The sequence below is a fragment of the Plecotus auritus genome, assembly GCF_963455305.1.
Source record: "Plecotus auritus genome assembly, chromosome: 4".
Lineage (NCBI taxonomy): Eukaryota > Metazoa > Chordata > Mammalia > Chiroptera > Vespertilionidae > Plecotus > Plecotus auritus.
In genome coordinates, this window is record NC_137775.1 from 39,621,615 (window position 1) to 39,640,687 (window position 19,073).

Sequence of the window (19,073 nt, forward strand, 5' to 3'; positions counted from 1 at the left end):
CTGATCAGTTTTTCTCAGTGATTAGAGCGTCGGGTCTCAGGTTCAATTCCAAGTCAAGGCCATGTACTTCGGTTGCAGGTTCTATCCCGGGCCCTGGATGGTGTGCGAATGGGAGGCAATCAGTCAATGTGTCTCTCTCACATTGATGTTTCTTTCTCTATCTCCTCCTCCTCCCTCTCTTGCACTTTCTCTAAAAAAATCAATGGAAAAAATATCCTCAGTGAGGATTAAATTAAAAAAAAGAAATGAAATGAACATAATCAAATAGCAGTATATTAATATTATATTAGCATAACAAGTATATTAAAATATTTTATAACTATAATCTACTGTATTAATAGTTTAAAGAGTAAAAATCCATTATATTAATTATTGCTGAATTGAATAAAGCACTGTGTAAACTATATTCCTATAATGTTTGAATTTTGTATACCTTTGGACTCTGTGTGTGTGTGTGTGTGTGTGTGTGTGTGTTTAAAGGCAAGTAGTTTAACAATAGGTTCCTGTAATATTTCAAAATGATATGGTAACACAAACAGTGGTTGTGTCAGAGGAAAAAATGGCGACCGGGGCTTAGATATGACTCAGCACCAGACTCGCTTCCACCTCTCCTGGACCGTCCGCTGCCTACTCTCCCCAGATTCCACAACCCCACTCCTTCTTCTGCACCTCAGCCACAGTGGCTTCCAGTTCTCTTAAATGAACGTCTTCAAACTGGATCCTACTGTCTCCCAGTTGCCCTGGAAAAGCTGCCACCCAACTACTCCATGCATTCTGCAGAGAAAGTCCCTTTACAGAATCCTCCCATTAAATGGGCTGAAGGACATAAGGGAGTATTTAATATTGAAGTGCAAGCTGTTTCTTCCGTTCACACCCAGGACAACCACCTGGAGAAGTTCTTCACTCTCTGCCACTCCTTGGAGAGCCAGGTGACCTTCCCCATCTGCGTGCTGGACCAGAAGATCAGTGAGACGACATTGGAGCATGAGCTGAAGCTCAGCATCATCTGGCTCAACTCCTCCTGCCTGGAGCCCCTCGTGCTCTTCCTGCACCTGGTGCTGGACAAGCTCTTCCAGCTGTCCGTGCAGCCCATAGTCATCACCGGCCAGACAGCCAACTTCTCCCAGTTTGCCTTCGAGTCCGTGGTGGCCATCGCCAACAGTCTGCACAACAGCAAGGACCTGAGCAAAGACCAGCACAGGAGGAACTGCCTGCTGGCCTCCTACATGCACTACGTCTTCCACCTGCCGGAGCTGCAGAAGGACCTGCCCAAGTCAGGCGACTCCACTGCCCTCCCGGATCCTCGCTACCACACGTACGGACGCACCTCTGCGGCTGCCGTGAGCTCGAAGCTGCTGCAGGCCCGGGTGATGAGCAGCAGTAACCCGGACCTCGCGGGGACACACTCTGCCGCCGACGAGGAAGTGAAAAACATCATGTCCTCAAAGATTGCTGATCGCAACTGCAACCGGATGTCTTACTATAGCTCTGGCAATAATGATGTTCCCAGTGCAACCGGAGCCCCAAGGCCAACCAGCAAAAAGCATTTCCATGAGGAGCTTGCCCTGCAGATGGTGGTCAGCACTGGAATGGTGAGAGAAACAGCCTTCAAGTACGCCTGGTTCTTCTTCGAGCTCCTGGTGAAAAGCATGGCCCAGTATGTACACAACATGGACAAACAGGACAATTTTCGGAGGACTCGTTTTTCCGACCGTTTCAAAGATGACATAACTACCATTGTTAACGTGGTCACCTCGGAGATTGCAGCCCTTTTAGTAAAGCCTCAGAAGGAAACTGAACAGGCAGAGAAGATCAACATCAGCCTGGCTTTCTTCTTGTATGACCTTCCCTCACTTATGGATCGTAGCTTTGTGTTTAACCTCATCAAACATTATTGCAACCAGCTGTCAGCCAAGCTGAACAACCTCGCGACGCTCATCTCCATGAGGCTAGAGTTCCTGAGAATCCTCTGCAGCCATGAACATTACCTCAACCTGAACCTCTTCTTTATGAGCACCGACACTGCTCCAGCATCTCCCTGCCCCTCCATATCTTCCCAGAACTCGAGCTCCTGCTCCAGTTTCCAGGACCAGAAGATTGCCAGCATGTTCGACCTGACTCCTGAGTTCCGCCAGCAGCACTTCCTCACCGGCCTTCTCTTCATAGAACTGGCCGCTGCCCTGGATGCGGAAGGGGAAGGGATCAGCAAAGTGCAAAGGAAAGCTGTCAGTGCCATTCACGGCCTGTTAAGTTCTCACGACCTTGACCTGTGCTGTGTCAAACCAGAAGTGAAGGTCAAAGTCGCTGCCCTTTACTTGCCTTTGGTTGGCATCATCTTTTTTTTTTTTTAATATATTTTTTATTGATTTTTTACAGAGAGGAAGGGAGAGGGATAGAGAGTTAGAAACATCGATGAGAGAGAAACATCGATCAGCTGCCTCCTGCACACTCCCCACTGGGTATGTGCCCGCAACCAAGGTACATGCCCTTGACCGGAATCGAACCCGGGACCCTTGAGTCTGCATGTCGACGCTCTATCCACTGAGCTAAACCGGTTAGGGCTGGTTGGCATCATCTTGGATGCTTTGCCACAGCTCTATGACTTTACAGCTGCAGATGCCCGTAGTGGAAAAAACCGTGCCAGTGGTTCGGAATAAGAACAGGATGGGACCAGTGGAATTAACCAGAATGTGGCACTGGCCATAGCTGGGAATCACTTTAATTTGAAGATAAATGGACCCATGCTGTCTTCCTTGACCTACAAGCAGTACAACGTGCTAAATGCTGACACAACCCGAAACCTCATGATCTGCTTCCTCTGGATCATGAAAAATGCAGACCAGAGCCTCATAAGGAAGTGGATTGCTGACCTGCCCTCCATGCAGCTCAACAGGATTTTAGATCTCCTTTTCATCTGTGTTTCGTGTTTTGAGTACAAAGGAAAGCCGAGTTCTGACAAAGTCAGTACCCAAGTCCTGCAGAAGTCGAGGGATGTCAAGGCCAGGCTGGAAGAGGCTTTGGTCCGCGGAGAAGGGGCCAGAGGGGAGATGATGTGGCGCCGGGTCCCAGGGAATGACCGATTTTCATGCCTAAGTGAAAATTTGAGATGGAAGAAGGAGCAGACACATTGGCGGCAAGCTAATGAGAAGCTAGATAAAACAAAGGCAGAGTTAGATCAAGAAGCCTTGATCAGTGGCAATCTAGTGACAGAGGCAAATTTAATCATCCTGGACATGCAGGAAAACATTATCCAGGCAAGCTCAGCTCTGGATTGCAAAGATAGCCTGCTGGGTGGTGTTCTCAGGGTCGTGGTGAATTCTCTGAGCTGTGATCAGAGCACCACCTACCTGACTCACTGCTTTGCAACACTCCGTGCTCTCATTGCCAAGTTCGGCGACTTGCTGTTTGAGGAGGAGGTGGAGCAGTGTGCAGACCTGTGTCAGCGAGTGCTGCATCACTGCAGCAGCAGCATGGACGTTACCCGGAGCCAAGCCTGTGCCACCCTCTACCTCCTCATGAGATTCAGTTTTGGAGCCACCAGTAACTTCGCAAGAGTAAAGATGCAAGTAACCATGTCTCTGGCATCTTTGGTGGACAAAGCACAAGACTTTAATGAGGAGCACCTGAGAAAATCCTTGAGGACAATTTTGGCCTATGCAGAAGAGGACAAAGCCATGCAGACCACTCCTTACCCCACCCAGGTCGAGGAACTTCTCTGCAACCTGAATAGCATCCTATATGACACAGTGAAAATGAGGGAATTTCAGGAAGATCCTGAGATGCTTATGGATCTCATGTACAGAATTGCCAAGAGTTACCGGACATCTCCCGACCTGTGGCTGACCTGGCTCCAGAACATGGCAGAGAAACACTCCAAGAAGAGGTGCTACACAGAGGCCGCCATGTGCCTGGTTCACGCGGCTGCTTTGGTGGCAGAATATCTGAGCATGCTAGAGGACCACAGCTACCTGCCTGTAGGCAGTGTCAGCTTTCAGAATATTTCTTCCAATGTGCTGGAGGAATCTGCAGTCTCTGAAGATACCCTGTCGCCGGATGAGGATGACGTGTGCTCCGGCCGGTACTTCACCGAGAGCGGCCTGGTGGGCCTCCTGGAGCAGGCGGCTGAGCTGTTCAGCACGGGAGGATTGTATGAGACAGTGAATGAGGTCTACAAACTAGTCATCCTCATCCTGGAAGCACATCGAGACTTCCGGAAGCTCACCTCCACTCATGACAAGCTGCAGAAGGCCTTTGACAACATCATTAGCAAGGGTCATAAGAGAATGTTTGGAACCTACTTCTGGGTTGGTTTCTATGGATCCAAATTTGGGGATTTGGATGAGCAAGAATTTGTTTACAAAGAGCCTATAATTACCAAGCTTCCTGAGATCTCTCATAGACTAGAGGGATTTTATAGTCAATGTTTTGGTGCAGAATCTGTGGAAGTAATAAAAGACTCTGCTCCTATAGACAAAACCAAGCTGGATCCAAACAAGGCCTACATACAAATCACTTTCGTGGAGCCTTACTTTGATGAGTATGAGATGAAAGACAGGGTAACCTACTTTGAGAAGAATTTCAATCTGCGGAGGTTCATGTACACTACCCCCTTCACCCTGGAGGGGCAGCCGCGGGGAGAACTGCATGAGCAGTACCGGCGGAATACCGTGCTGACCACCATGCACGCCTTCCCCTACATCAAGACCCGCATCAGCGTCATCCAGGAGGAGGAGTTTGTTTTGACACCAATCGAAGTTGCCATTGAAGATCTGAAGAAGACCCTGCAGTTGGCAGTTGCCATCCACCAAGAGCCTCCTGATGCCAAGATGCTTCAGATGGTGCTGCAGGGCTCCGTCGGAGCTACTGTGAATCAGGGACCACTGGAAGTAGCCCAAGTGTTTTTGGCCGAAATTCCAGCTGACCCAAAACTCTATCGACATCACAACAAGTTGAGATTATGCTTTAAGGAATTCATCATGAGATGTGGTGAGGCCGTGGAGAAAAACAAGCGTCACATCACAGCTGACCAGAGGGAATATCAGCAGGAACTCAAAAAGAATTACAACAAGCTGAAAGAGAACCTCAGGCCCATGATTGAGCGGAAAATTCCAGATCTCTACAAGCCGATATTCAGAGTTGAAAGTCAAAAGAGAGACTCCTTCCACAGATCTAGTTTCAGGAAATGTGAAACCCAGTTGTCACAAGGCAGCTAAGAAAAGCTGTCTACAGCCACAGAGACTGGGGCTCTGCAACCCCAGAGAAGGACTCACCAGTACTTAAACCACTGGACATTGGTCACACAGGACAGACTCATGCTCCCTGGCCAGACAGCTCTCTGGAAGATTTGGGATCCAAGTGACCCCATGGGGTATTTTGTCCATTTGGGAGGGGGGATGCGGGTAGCCCAGGGTGGTTAATCAGAATGCCTGTGTATTTATTAAAGCATCGTTTTCCACAGTGTTGAACAAAACAAGACATATAAAAAAAACAACAGTGGTTGTGTCAATAAGAATGGAATGTACAGTGATGCAGCCATTGTGGAGAACAGTATGGTGTCTCCTCAAAAAATTAAAAATGGAACTTCCATTTGACCCAGTAATCCCACTTCTAGGAATGTATCCCAGGAAAACAGAAACACCAATTAGAAAGGATATATGCACCCCTATGTTCATAGCAGCACAATTTACAATAGCTTAAGATTTGGAAACAGCCTAAGTGCCCATCAGCAAACAAGTGGATTAGAAAACTGTGGTAAATCTACATAATGGAATTCTACACTGCTGTAAAAAAGAAGGAATTCTTACCATTTGCAACAGCATGGATGAAACTAGAGAGCATTAGGCTAAGTGAAATAAGCCAGTCAGAGAAAGATAAATATCACATGATCTCATTTGTGGACTATAATGAGCAACATGATGAACAAAAATAGAACCAGAGACATAGAAGCATCAAACAGACTGTACAACCTATGAGGGAAGATACAGGGGATAACAGTATTTAAAAGAAAAACAATGGACTTAATGACTTGTAGACTAGAGAATGAAGGGAGGAGATTAGGGCAAAGATCAGTCTGTCAACAGGAAAAATAAAGGTGAGTTCTGTGTCCTACAACAAGTTTGTTTTGCTCATTTAAACTTCTGAATGTGACAAGAGCCTTTAATAGTCCTATTCTTAATGTTTTACAAAGATAATATTTCCCAAAGTGAGCAGAACATGGGGATCTACACTAATAAAAGAGAAATATGCAAATTGACCGTACCTCCACGATGCCCATCAGCCCATCAGGGGTGGGTATGCAAATTAACCCAACAACAATGGCATGTTAATTTGCATATGCAGGCGTGGAGCAGCCAGGTTGGGCATGACACCTGCTATGAGAGGGAGGGCGGGGGGTGGAGGGAGCCACAGGAGAGCGCTCTGGCCCGGAGCGAGGACTTGCAGGCTCCCGGGCAGCAGGGAGCGAAGCCAGGGGAAGGAAGGCCTATTCTTGCTTGAGTCTTCATGCAACGGGCCTCTAGTTCAAAATAAGATCCCACAACCACAGCAGAAAGTGAAAATGGAGACAAGACCATCAGATTTCTCATTTCTTTGTGGAAATAGAGGTCAATTCTTTAACAAAATGTCAAATTGTAAAAGCTTAATTATTTTCAGAACTTTAAAAAAATAGGTTTGATTCCAGCATTTGTGGCAAAACTAAGGCTAAGGGTTCTGCCGGTCTCTGTTTTGGGTGATCTTAAGTGTAATAAACTAATCTGCATTCTGTGGGATGAGATGGGCCTCTACACACTACTATCTCTAGAGAGGGGCAAGGTATATGGACCCCGGCAGAGCACTCCCACCTTTAATACTAGTTCCTGGAAGCCATTGCTTGGTCTCATTCAGAAGAAGCATAGGCCAAGGTGAGTCTTCTTTCAACCAATGGCAACTTCTACATGACCTTGGACAAATCACTTTGTTTAGTTGGGCTTCAGTTGTCTCATGTATAAAATTAGAATTTCAATATCCATTTACCCATTAGGTGGAATAGTTGAAAATATCAGAGTTACAGAAGAAAAATTGCCTCATATACTATAAATTACTATTTATATGTCTAGTATGCCATTATAATTTATAAAAATTATTTCCTAGAGGATTAACTGAGTTATTTTGGACATAATACCAAACATTAATAGTACGCATAGGATGTAAACCTCTCAATAATTTTGCTACCTCATGCAAAAGAAGGCAAAGAAAACTTAAGTGTTGGTTGAGTTATGAGAAAAACCAAGAGTTGGCTCATTACCCAGATCCATCAGCCACATACCTGCAGTATTAATAATAATTGACCTTTGACAGTATTCAGTAAAATGTAACAATTTTAATTTTCCAAATTTCTTTGAGGAATGTGAAGATTACTTTGCTGTTAATATTAATTGCCCATAATCTGCCACTAAGGCTAACTGTTGACTTTGTGAAATGGAGTAAGTTTAATGTTTTAATGTTTTCCAGTTGCCAAAAAAATTTCAAGTGAATATGGCTTAAAGCGTTTGTCAATAGGAGACGCTTTGCGTTCCGTGTTAAGCAACCAACCAGACACAGAGCTGGCACTTATGTTAAACTGGCATCTTCACAAAGGAATGACAGTACCTGATAAACTGGCTATTCAAGCCTTAGAAGTATCTCTGATGCACAGTGCATGTAATACCGCAGGGTAAGCAGGGAACTGGAGGGGGTGGTGGACTAGTTCAAGAAATTACTCACTGGAATTTAAAACACTTGTCTTAAATAGGGTCTAAAGCTCTTGTAAAAGGTGTGATCTGCTTGTCAAACTTTGGGTACCTATATGGTCACATATTTTAGTTTTCTATGAAGCTAAAACTTGGCTTGAACACTTACATGCCAGAATAACAAGTTGGCCACTTGACTCTGCAGCAACCCTGAGTTATCCAAAAGTCTCTGGGCTTTGACATTCCCATTGACTGGTGACAACTGTCCTGATCTAGCTCTGGGGGAGAAGTGATATTACCACACTGCTTCATAGTGTGACCTCCACAACCCAATAGAGCATCGTACTACTTCCTGGAGTGATGGAGAAGTGGCCCTCCCCTGTCACAGGAGCAGTGCCCCTTCCCTTAATGCTACGTTTGGACAGGAGGGCTGTCTGTGCCTGAGTTATGCCTTCAGTTTACACTCCTCTGCTCAACCATTGTTCCCTCAGTGCAGGCACTGGTCACACCCAGTAGTAAAAGATGGGGAAGCCTAAGGCCCTGCTCTTGAGCCCAGGTCACTGACCTAGATTCCCTGATTTACTCAAAGTTGTTTTATGTTCAGGAGTCTCTTTACCCTTCTCTGCAACTGGTGCTTAATCAAATCCTTGGAGAGTTCTCCTAATTTCAGTTATGAGGGAGCAGATTCTGGGATGTGGATATCCTGTAACTATGTATCAAAGGAGTCTTTTTCTCCTCAGAGAAGATCCTGGGGTTTTATGCAAATTGAGTTACTCCTCCCTTGAGGTCAGCTTTGCACACAAGAAATCTCAGTAAGAGCAATCTTGCTTGAGTCCCAAAGTTTTTCTATTTCACCTTAATACCAGGAGAGTGACTACCTATTTTCCCTGAATTTTCCCAATCCTGAGGGCCCCTCAAGTGACCCTTCACAGGAGAGAGAAATTGAGCTACTCTCCATTAAAGACAACGACAAGGACACCCCCATACATTGTCTGTTAAGCTTGTGTGGCTAGGTCAATTTACATTCTGCTGGGCCATGAAACTTGGAACTATTTAGTGGCTAGAGAGTTGGCTGGGGAGTATTGAAGGAAAGCCTCCTGTGACTTACTCCAAACTATCCCTTCCTGATGACCATCAGCCAGCATCTCCCTGACTTTGGGGGCCACTCCTCCCAGAATTTACGAACAGCCTTTATTCCTCCTCCCAGTTTGATAGTAACACTCCCATTATTTCAAACTGTTGGACTAACAAATTCTCCTTCATTTCTGCCCAGTGGCATTGTTACAGAAGACTGGAGAAAAACCAAGCAACGCTTAGAGAAAGGGGAGTTACATTTTATTATAATTATGTGCAGGCCCAGAGAAAAATGTGTCTTTCAAATTCTGAGCTCCCCAACATGGAGGAAACTTTTTCTATTTATACTTTTTCTAGCTCTTTGTCTCCCATATTTGGAATGAGACTTCCAGGCCTTCTGAGAAAGAAGGCCTGCGTGCTGAGAAGGGGCCATAAGACCATATCTCAAGGCCTGTCCTGGTGCCAGCACTGACAGGGAATAGTCCACGGCCTCTCTGGAATGGGAGTAGTCTTATTTTCCTTATTATTTAAGCAAGCAAGTGTTTACAGAAGCCAAAATATCAGGGTTAAAATTTCAAACAGCAGTTTTTATATAAGATGGATGCTTCAGCATGATGGGTCCTGCGAATGATTCTCTCCCAGAAATACAGGGCTTCTCTCAACAACTCATCTCCCCTTCCATACACCCTAGCCTCCTCAATTGAATAACACAATTTTTAAGGTATTATATGTTCTCTCTCGAATCCTGCCAAAACCTAGCTCTATGATGCTAAGTGTATGAGTTCAGAGCGGTGTGCCTGTGTATGCTGTCCTCCTCCTAAGCCTTGAGCTAAGATAAAAAATATAGAGATAGCCCAGTCGGGTGTGGCACATGCTTGGGTTGTGGGCTCAATCCCCGGTTGGGGGCGTGCAGGAAGCAGCCAACCAATGATTCTCTCTCATCATTGACATTTCTTCTCTCTCTCTCCCTCTCCCTTCCTCTCTGAAATCAAAAAAACATATATTTAAAATTAAAAAAAAATAGAGATAAAAAGAGTGGAGTGCAAAGATGATAGGTTACATAAGGAAGAGCATAGAGCTACTCAAAGAGATAGACTGGTCTGGTAGACAGAAAGGAAGGTATGAGAGAAAAGAAATCTGAAATTTTTATTTTCATGTTTCTCCTTGTTAGTGTTGTCATCGATGGATATCCTGTAACCAGTTATCAAGTGAGTCTTTTGGAGGCCGGGTCAATCATCCCCCTGATCATCTTTGAGTTGGATGTACCTTCCAAGGAGATTTTCAAAAGATTGCTCCTGGAAAAAAAAAAGGAACAAAGGTAATGGATGTGATGAAAACCGTGATTAAGGAATGAACTTTAATCATCCAGGAAAAAAAGTATGTTTTAAACAGCGTTTTCCATTCCTTCTCTATTTCTCTATTAGTTTGCCTTATCCATTACACAATAGCTCACAGATTATAGCTGTCAAAAACTCCAAGTACCACAAAAATATTGTTGATATTAGGCAATATTACCAAGAACAACATCAGAACTGGTATGTTATTGATGGATTTCACAGCAAATGGTGGGTATGGAATGAAGTCATCACGAATGTTAAAATGGTGAATGGATACATGCAGATATACCTGGAAAGAATAAAAGAAGGTAAGAAAACAGTTAAATAACTGTTAAAATAGAATAAAATATAAATTTAAAGTCTACACACACAGCTCATGTTACTCTAATTTATTCAATTTGAACATTTGTTCCCATATTTTTAATCAGTATTTTAAATATATAGTAATATCCAATTTTTATTGGCATATATATATTTGTTTTAATAAATGACTATCATCTTTGAGTGCCTGTGTGAACCTAGCACATAAAATTAATGCATGGTTTTCCACTAGAACAGTTCATGGTGTTTGGGATGCTATGTAAGAAGTTATTTTCAAGATTGCCGGTTATTGAGGGCAGTAATCTGTCGAGTGACACTTGTCAAAATTTTGTTTAGGAATCAAGAATTAAAGTTATCCTTACTATTTACATTCATTATGATATTATACAAATGTTGAGTCTATAAAAAATTAGTTAAGCACAAAATGTCTTTTTATCTATATTTGGAATCCATGAAAGAAAATGGATGATTATATATTCCTATATGTTTCTTGATTTTTCTCCAAAAAGACACAAAATCGAAGAAAAGTTATCTATGCCTGATTACCTCTAAAAAACAGTGACTCCAAACAGTTCATCTGTAGGGGGTCTCAGAAACATCTGCTTAATGACTTTATTTAACTTTAGAAACTATAGAGAAGATATAAAAAGGTATGAGAGAGCAACATGACTAAGAGAATCTTATATAAGAAAAACTGCAGTGAGATGCTGATGATAATTGTATCACTGAATCTGACTTACTTTGTTATTTGGGCATAACCAGTATCTCTGGTTCCTGTTGGTCTGCAGATTGGGAATTGTTTTCACCTGAGTATTATAAGACATGAAGATAAGCCCTAGCTGGTTTGGCTCAGTAGATAGAGCATCAGCCTACGGACTGAACAGTCCTGGGTTCGATTCCAGTCAAGGACACACGCCTGGGTTGCAGGTTTGATCCCCAGTAGGGGGCTTGCAGAAGGCAGCCAATCACTGATTCTATCTCATCATTGACATTTCTATCTCTCTCTCCCTTCTTCTCTGAAATCAATAAAAATATATTTTAAAAAAAGTATATGACATGAAGATAAGAATGCAATCAAAGGAAGAATTGAGTTTTTAGAAACCTATTACCAGTAAGTTTTAGATAGCATCACCCTAGTAATACATTCCACAACAGACTTTGAAAGCAAAAATCATGCCTCATTTATTTTTCTGTTACCTTATTTTCCCCTCCCTGCCTTGGATTAGGTCCTCATTCTAGTGAAGTATTGGGAAGAAAACTCTTAAACTTGTCCATTTAAGGAACTTGGGCTTTTAAAATAGACTCCTTAGGATAAACCTAGTCCCTTTTGGATAAATGTTTCTTCAGTTCTTTTGGGTGGCATCTGGGTGTAGGGGGAAGTTTGTGTTAGTAACATCATGTCAACAAACTATTTGCACTTCCTAAAATCTGTCCGTAGAAAAATAAAAGATATGAAGCAAATGTATATATGTGAGTGGATGTATATATGTACATATACACACATGTACATATATGTGTGTATATATTTTAATAACATATAATTTATAATAGCTAAGAATTAAAAACAAAATATCCATTAATAGATAAATGGTTAAGTAAACTATATATATATTTATACAATGGGGAATACTATGCATCAATTTTAAAAATTAGGTAAATCATATAACTGATATGGAAAGATGTCAAAGACCACAACTAACTGATAATAAGGTTTACAGTATAGTGGCATAAGCATACTATACGCAAAAAAAATAACTTGTGTACTTTGCAGAGAAGGTCTGAAAAGGATGCAAACAACAGTGATTACCTCTTAGATGGAACTGTGAGGACAGAGGTGTGAAGAGAAACTTTTACTTTTCACTCTATTTTTCGGAAATATAGAATGTGTGTGTATTTGTATAATGCTGTGTAATTGATTTTAATTTTAAAAATCATTGTGTTTTCTATGAAAAGATGTATGTATACTCATAGTTAATCTCTTGATAATAGGGAAAGCTGCCTGTATTGACAAGTTATGCATCACACCTCAAGAACTGATTTCTCGCCTGGGCGAGTTTGGACAGTTCTGCCCTGTCAGCATGGCAGAATCATATGAACTAGTTGATTGCTCTGAAATGGAGACCTTGGAATTTGCGGCAGAATTCAGAGGGCATTATTATAAAATGGGTTCTAAGGAAAAACTGGATGTAAGTCATTCCTAACTCCCAATATGCACTAGGGAGAGAAAATTCCTGTATCAGAATTCATCAGATTAGAAGGGGTGGGCACAGATATGAACACCCGGAGCTGGGCACCAGGAGCCTCATTTTACCTGTGGCTTTGGGACCAATGAGGCAGTTCATAAGCCAGTCCTGAGACTGAATCCCAAACATATTTTAGCACAAAGTAGATGTTCAGGGTCAGTGATGGGCCTTCAGTCTGGGCCAACTTAACAGGTAGGGAGACACAACAGTGAGTGTCACCAATGGAGGGGATACTTGCTGAGCCCAAAAGAGAGCACCCAGGGGATGGGATGCAGCTCCAAGAGTGCAGAAGGGAAGTCAAAGTCAGTAGAAATGAACAAGGTTTCCTGTGTTTTAAATTGTTTTTCTGTTACTAGAATTCTCTAATATACCTTATTTTTCTGTTTAATGGGACAGAATGCAGATTTATTCTAATATTATAAATGGTTGGTAGTTGAAAACTAACCAGATGCCTCTGAACATTTTCTTTGCCTCTGAAGAATTAGAGTTTTTTGATCACTTAAGGAGGCATTCTTTCTGCTTATTTAAATGATAATCACAGAATTTAAAAACCGGAAGAACGTGCATCTGTTCTGCCCCTCCATTTTATAGAGTGGTAACTGAAGCAAAGGGCATGCACGTAGTTCATTATAATGCAGGACAGGGAGACAGGTGGGCAGGGACAGTGTGCTCCCCAGTGCCTGGCACATAGTAGGAACTTAGCAAATATTTTTGTATGAATGGATGAGCAAGCGAGTAGATTCGGAGAGACCTTACATGCGATCACTTGGGAGTCTTACTGTAAGGAACTTCCAGCCAGGGAAGGAGTTATGGTAGTGCTGAAAGCAACTCTTAGATGGTTTGAGGAACTAAACATTGCTTCTGAAAATGGAGAGAGTACCAGGAGAGGCTCAGTGGGTTTTTGGTTGGCATGGTATTCCTGGTTTAAATGGTCTTATTGCTGTAATCCTGTCTTTATAGAAATTTTTGGAGAACCCAGAATTATATGTACCTCCATTAGCACCTCATCCACTCCCACCTGCCGACATGATCCCCAAGAGGCTGACACTGTCAGAGCTAAAGAAGCGGTTCCCTAAGTGTGCTGAGCTCCATGGCTACTGTCCTGTGACCTATCAGGATGGAAACCAAAGGCAAGTCCTCGTGGAAGCACAGGATGAGTGAAATCTCTACTCGGAATAAGTGGTTCATATAACAGTCTTAACTTTGTGGCCAAAACGTCACTACCGTTTAACTGGAAAATATTCTCTCTTGAGTTGCATAGCTAGAGAAATAAAACTATTTGATATTTTATTTACATAGTCCTGCATATTAATTATACTATAAGTTTTTTTGTCTTTCAGATATGAAGCCCTAGTACCTGGGGACATTAAGTATGCCTTAGAATATCGTGATCGTATATACATTTGTGAGAGTAGTGAAAAACTTGAGAAATTTTTGAGGTGAGACCATTCACTAAGTCACATATTTCTTGAATATCTTCTTATGTTCAATGTACCATGATGGGATAGATATGTGTGCGCACACATGCATACACATATACATGCATATGCATACACATACATGTACATATATGATAGTGAACAAGGTCTGATCCCTGCTGTTCCAAAGCCTGAGGCTCAGAGGTAAAAGAGACAATAAATACCTGATAAGAAGACAATGTGGTGGGGTTTAGGGTGGGGAAATACCAGGAGTTGTGGGGAAGTGTAGCCTGAAAGTCTGACTAGATTGTCTCTTTGTGAATGAGGAGTGGGACTTGACTAAAGAAAAGGGACAGGCTTTAACCAGAGGGACCTACAAACCTGGCCCAGGCGATCACAGAGCTGCAGGAAATTCAGCATGGCTAGATGTGATGTGGAGAGGGAAAGGAGCAGGAGGGGCGGCTGGAGATAGTGAGCCGGGCCCAAGTGTGGAAGGTCAAGTACAATCACCATCAATCATTTAGACTTGATTCAATGGGCAGTCGAATACACTGACTGGTTTTGAGTGCTATAATCAAATTTGCTTTGGAAAGAGACCATCATTGGAACATTGATAATGGATTGGAGGCAGGAATGCCAGTTATGAGGCTGTTGGAGTAACCCTGTCCAAAATACTATAGCACGTTTGAGGTCACTCATGAAGGGTAAAGTGGGAAAATCAGCAGGCTTAGATCAAGCCCAGAGAAACACCATCAAACGAATGTCAGCAGAGCCTACAAGGGAGAATGAGAAGGAAGAACCCACAGAGAGGTGAAAGGAGAGCCAGGAAGGGAGGCTCAGGAGGTGAAGACAAGAGAGTTTCTGGGAAGGTGTGGCCAACAGGTGTAAATGCTGCTTGGAGGTGAAGCAAGACAGCATTTGAGAGAGTGTCAGGTTATAACGGGTCTTCAGTGACCTTGGCAAGAATGGCTTCAGTTGAGTAAGGTGAGTAGTAGCCAATTACAGAGTGTCAAGGAGTGAGTGCGAGGTGATGAAATGAAGGCCTTGGCTGTAGCCCAGAGTTTACAAGCACAGATGTCTACAGTGCCAAGAAGGTGATGTAAGTGAGGGAAGCAGGTTGGAGGTGAAGCAATAGGAAATGGTGGGGACTGCTGTCCACTCAATCGCAGATGCCCCAATTAAAGGGGCAGCAGCTACTCATCTACTGACAGACATTTCTGTTATTCACAAGAAGTTGGAAACCAAATTTCTAATATTTTTTTCTGATTTTTAAATGTTTGTGACTGATTCAACATTTTTTAAAAAATTATATGTGGATCAAATCACATCTGCAGATGGAATCTGTGCAATAGTCTGTGATCTTGCCCTAACCGGTTTGGCTCAGTGAATAGAGCGTCGGCCTGCAGACTGAGGCGTCCCGGGTTCGGTTCCGGTCAAGGGCATGTACATTGGTTGCGGGCACATCCCCAGTGGGAGATGTGCAGGAGGCAGCTGATCAATGTTTCTCTCTCATCGATGTTTCTAACTATCCCTCTCCCTTCCTCTCTGTAAAAAATCAATAAAATATATATTTTAAAAAATAGTCTGTGATCTCTAGTGAAGTGCACTGTTTGAAGAAGTTTAACTGTAAAAAAAGAAAAGACATTAGTTGCTGGAAGAAATATGAGCTTGAAGGACTGAGGTGGTTTTTCTTTTTTATTTCTTTTTTTTTCCCCTAGTCGGGGAGGTTTGAGCATGCTTAAAGGCAGATGCATGGGAAAGAAATGCCAAAGGTGAGAGGGAGAGAGGAATGCTATAGTGAGATACCTAGGGTGAGGGGAGAGTGGGGATCCAAAGTGTGGGTGAAGAAGGACGGTAGATGGGAAGGAAGTTTCACCATGCAAAGAGGAGCCTGTGTGGGGCTTGGCTGGTAATAAGCAGTTTAGATATCTTCTCTTCATAGAGCATGGCATCTGTGTAGGGGGTTATTTGCGGGAGTTAGAAGTTTGACGAGAATAAAGAAAATTGTATATAATTGCTGTGAAAAAATGAAAAAACTGAGAATAGGTAAGCTAGGGACTAAGGCAAATGTGATGGTCATGAATTTCTAAAAGCTCCAGTTGAGAAAATGGGTAGTGAATATATCTTTTCATTGTCTCTCCTATATCTACATGCATGTATACACACAATGAGTCTATCTGTGAACATCATCTAATGAACCTTGTGTTTTCAGAATGCCACTGAAATACTGGAATCAGAAGCTTCCATACAAACTTCCCCCGTTAAAGGAACCAGTACATCTCACTAGTCTTCCTTTGCCTGGATATCTGGAACAGGTTCAGTTACACGATTTTCTTTCTCTCTCTCTCTCTCTCTATATATATATATATACATTGAAAGAGTACATTTTTTTAAATATATTTTTATTGATTTCAGAGAGAGGAAGGGAGAGGGATAGAGAGATAGAAACATCAATGATGAGAGAAAATCTTTGATAGGTCGCCTCCTGCAGGCCCCACACTGGGGATCAAGCCTGCAGCTTGGGCATATGCCCTGACCAGGAATCGAACAGTGACCTCCAGGTTCATAGGTCGAAGCTCGACCACTGAGCCATGCTGGCTGGACACAACGACCTCTTCTTTAACTGTAATTTTTATTTTAGTAATGATGAAATTCAAGGCAGAGTTTTCTGATTTCAAGCTGCAAATGCACTTTAACCCATGTTGTTTATGGGTGCTTATGAAAAGATGTATGCAATATCTACTTTTCAAATACCTGCACTATAGTGAAGAGAGAATAAATTGTCATAAAATTATTTATATTTGAAATGTGGTTTGGTTTGTATTTTGAATTTTCAGTGTCTGTAAAACATTTTCTTATTTTGAAATGTATAGATCCAGTGTCTGAGAGGTTTATTTCCAGCTTCAGAGTTGAGTTATAGTGTCTTTGAAGCTATCTACTGAAGTCACACTTTATTTATCTAAATATGAGTCTTTTTAAACATAGTAAAATTTAACAGCAGCCAACTACTGTTTCATACCTCTGTCACAAAAATTCTTAACCACTTTGTTTTTTTTCAACTCTCCTAGATATTTCATTTTCAATCTGGTTTAATATCAAAATGTAAGATGAGGCTCACCGACAGAGGGCTTTCTCATAAAGGCCAAGTTTTATCAGGAGACCTCAAACCTTATTTGCCTGCCCTAGGCTCTGGAATATTGACTACAGTGACCTCTGTGGTCTCTGAGAGTCCTTGTCAGGTGGCCAAAGGTCCAGATAGTGGAGGCAATCTGGCCAGTTCTGAGTAATAGAAGCAGAGATGGGCCAAGATAACTCAAAGCCCAGTGTCCCCTTCTTTCTTTTTCAATGTTGTGCTATGGAAAATGTCAAAGATATAAAAATAGAGAGAATTGTGTAATGAAGCCCATGTAGCTATCATCTCGCTGGCACTACTAACCCAATTTATAATTTTCATTTTCCTTAACCAAACGTATTTTGGCTTTCTTTTATGTTGGCTAAGCGGTCATCTAACCATCTTTATAAGCTCCATTCCTAACCCCAGGAGATTATTAGAGGCAAAGAATAGCCTATTTATCTATTTGCCACTAAGAAAAGAAATCAAACTCAAATACACACGTAATTTAAATTGTTTCCTATCTGCAGGGTATCGCAACTTCTCTAATTAAAGCAATGAATGCAGTAGGATGCTTAAAGCCCAAATTTCCTTTCTTAAGTATAAAGAAATCTGCGCTACTCTATATAGCATTTCATCTAAAAGGTACGTCTTTTTTAATGATATACTACTCAGAAATAATTTAACACTAATTGTAGTAAATGTGATAAACAGGATTGTTGAGCTGGGTTGGTCTCTTGAATGATGTGTGTGTGTGTGTGTGTGTGTGTGTGTGTGTGTGTGTGTGTGTGTGTGTACAAATATTTTTACAGAAATCCCAAAGCTTAATTTCTAGTTTTTAAAGCAAGGACTCTGAGTAATACGGTCAGCTCTCAAAAATTCATGCCCCAGAGGAAGGTGAAAAGGCTATTGTGATCTGAAATAGAATAATCCCCAAAGTTTGCTTGGGATTGGGATATCCTCTCAGCTCAGTCACACATACAGAGTTCTCTTCCTCTGTAATTTAGTGATTTCCAAACCTAACAGAAAATATTCACAAGTCTGTGAAATTTTCTACAGCCTTTAATCCCAAAGGTTCTGAATATACAAGAAAAAAGTATAAGAAGAAGATGGAGCAGTTTATAGAGAGATGTGAACTCATTACATACCTGAGTGCCCAGATGACCAGAAAATACAAGGAACCTCAGTTTAGAGCCATTGACTTTGATCATAAATTACAGACCTTTCTCTCTCTCAGAAATATAGACCCAGTTAAAGAATAGTTTGGTTGGGTGACTGCAACAAGAATCTCAAGAGTTATCTGAAAGGCATAGAGGGAAATAAATTGAAAATCTGGCCTTCTCTGACGAACTTCTCCCTCCTGAGTGAGGTACCATGGCTGCCAGACCTCAAAGCTCTGCCACCCAGGAAGGGGTGCTTTTCTGTAAGCATAAGTTTTAATATCATTTTAAAGTTTATTGCTCTTGGTCTGAAATTTGATGCTTTAACAAAATGGTTATTCCATGTAGAATTCCATTTAGAATATTTTGGTAATTCATTTTACTTAATAAATCTGTTGTTCATTTTCCTTTTAACACCTGCAGTTGAAAAGTCAATCTCTGTTAAAGAAAATTATTCAGTAAATGTTAGAAAGCTTCAAGAAACAAAATTAACATTGATATCAATAAAATAGAAATATTGGTTACACTTTTGAAATAAGTTGTTTGTAAATTTTATGAACCTAAGATGCTTTATCATTTTCCCAACAAAAATAAATGGATTTTGAGATAACTAAATGGCTGCCTCTTTTCTTTTTAAGTATTCAAGAAGGCATGCTTTATTCATTATTTATAATTTGAAATCACCTGGAGTTTTGAGAAGGA

At 41.8% G+C, this 19,073-nt stretch overlaps 2 protein-coding genes across 2 annotated transcripts in view; both read left to right on the forward strand.

The window, feature by feature from the left end:
- The window catches only part of AK9 (adenylate kinase 9), a gene marked incomplete at both ends in the record, with an annotated part of 112,147 nt that extends 93,674 nt beyond the window's left edge, over window positions 1-18,473 (forward strand). The window contains 9 exons of the mRNA XM_080665093.1: window positions 7,489-7,690; window positions 9,952-10,098; window positions 10,205-10,425; window positions 12,428-12,624; window positions 13,642-13,811; window positions 14,022-14,120; window positions 16,312-16,414; window positions 17,742-17,856; window positions 18,271-18,473. Coding sequence (XP_080521219.1) covers window positions 7,489-7,690; window positions 9,952-10,098; window positions 10,205-10,425; window positions 12,428-12,624; window positions 13,642-13,811; window positions 14,022-14,120; window positions 16,312-16,414; window positions 17,742-17,856; window positions 18,271-18,473 — 1,457 coding nt within the window. The remainder of the gene's footprint in view (window positions 1-7,488; window positions 7,691-9,951; window positions 10,099-10,204; window positions 10,426-12,427; window positions 12,625-13,641; window positions 13,812-14,021; window positions 14,121-16,311; window positions 16,415-17,741; window positions 17,857-18,270) is intronic.
- LOC308245915 (dedicator of cytokinesis protein 8-like) lies at window positions 524-5,213 on the forward strand (the record flags this gene model as incomplete). Its single annotated transcript, XM_080663837.1, is given in 4 exon segments — window positions 524-546; window positions 641-2,324; window positions 2,565-2,654; window positions 2,658-5,213. Coding segments are annotated over 4 exon segments (4,353 nt in total).
- Window positions 18,474-19,073: the final 600 nt, after the last annotated feature.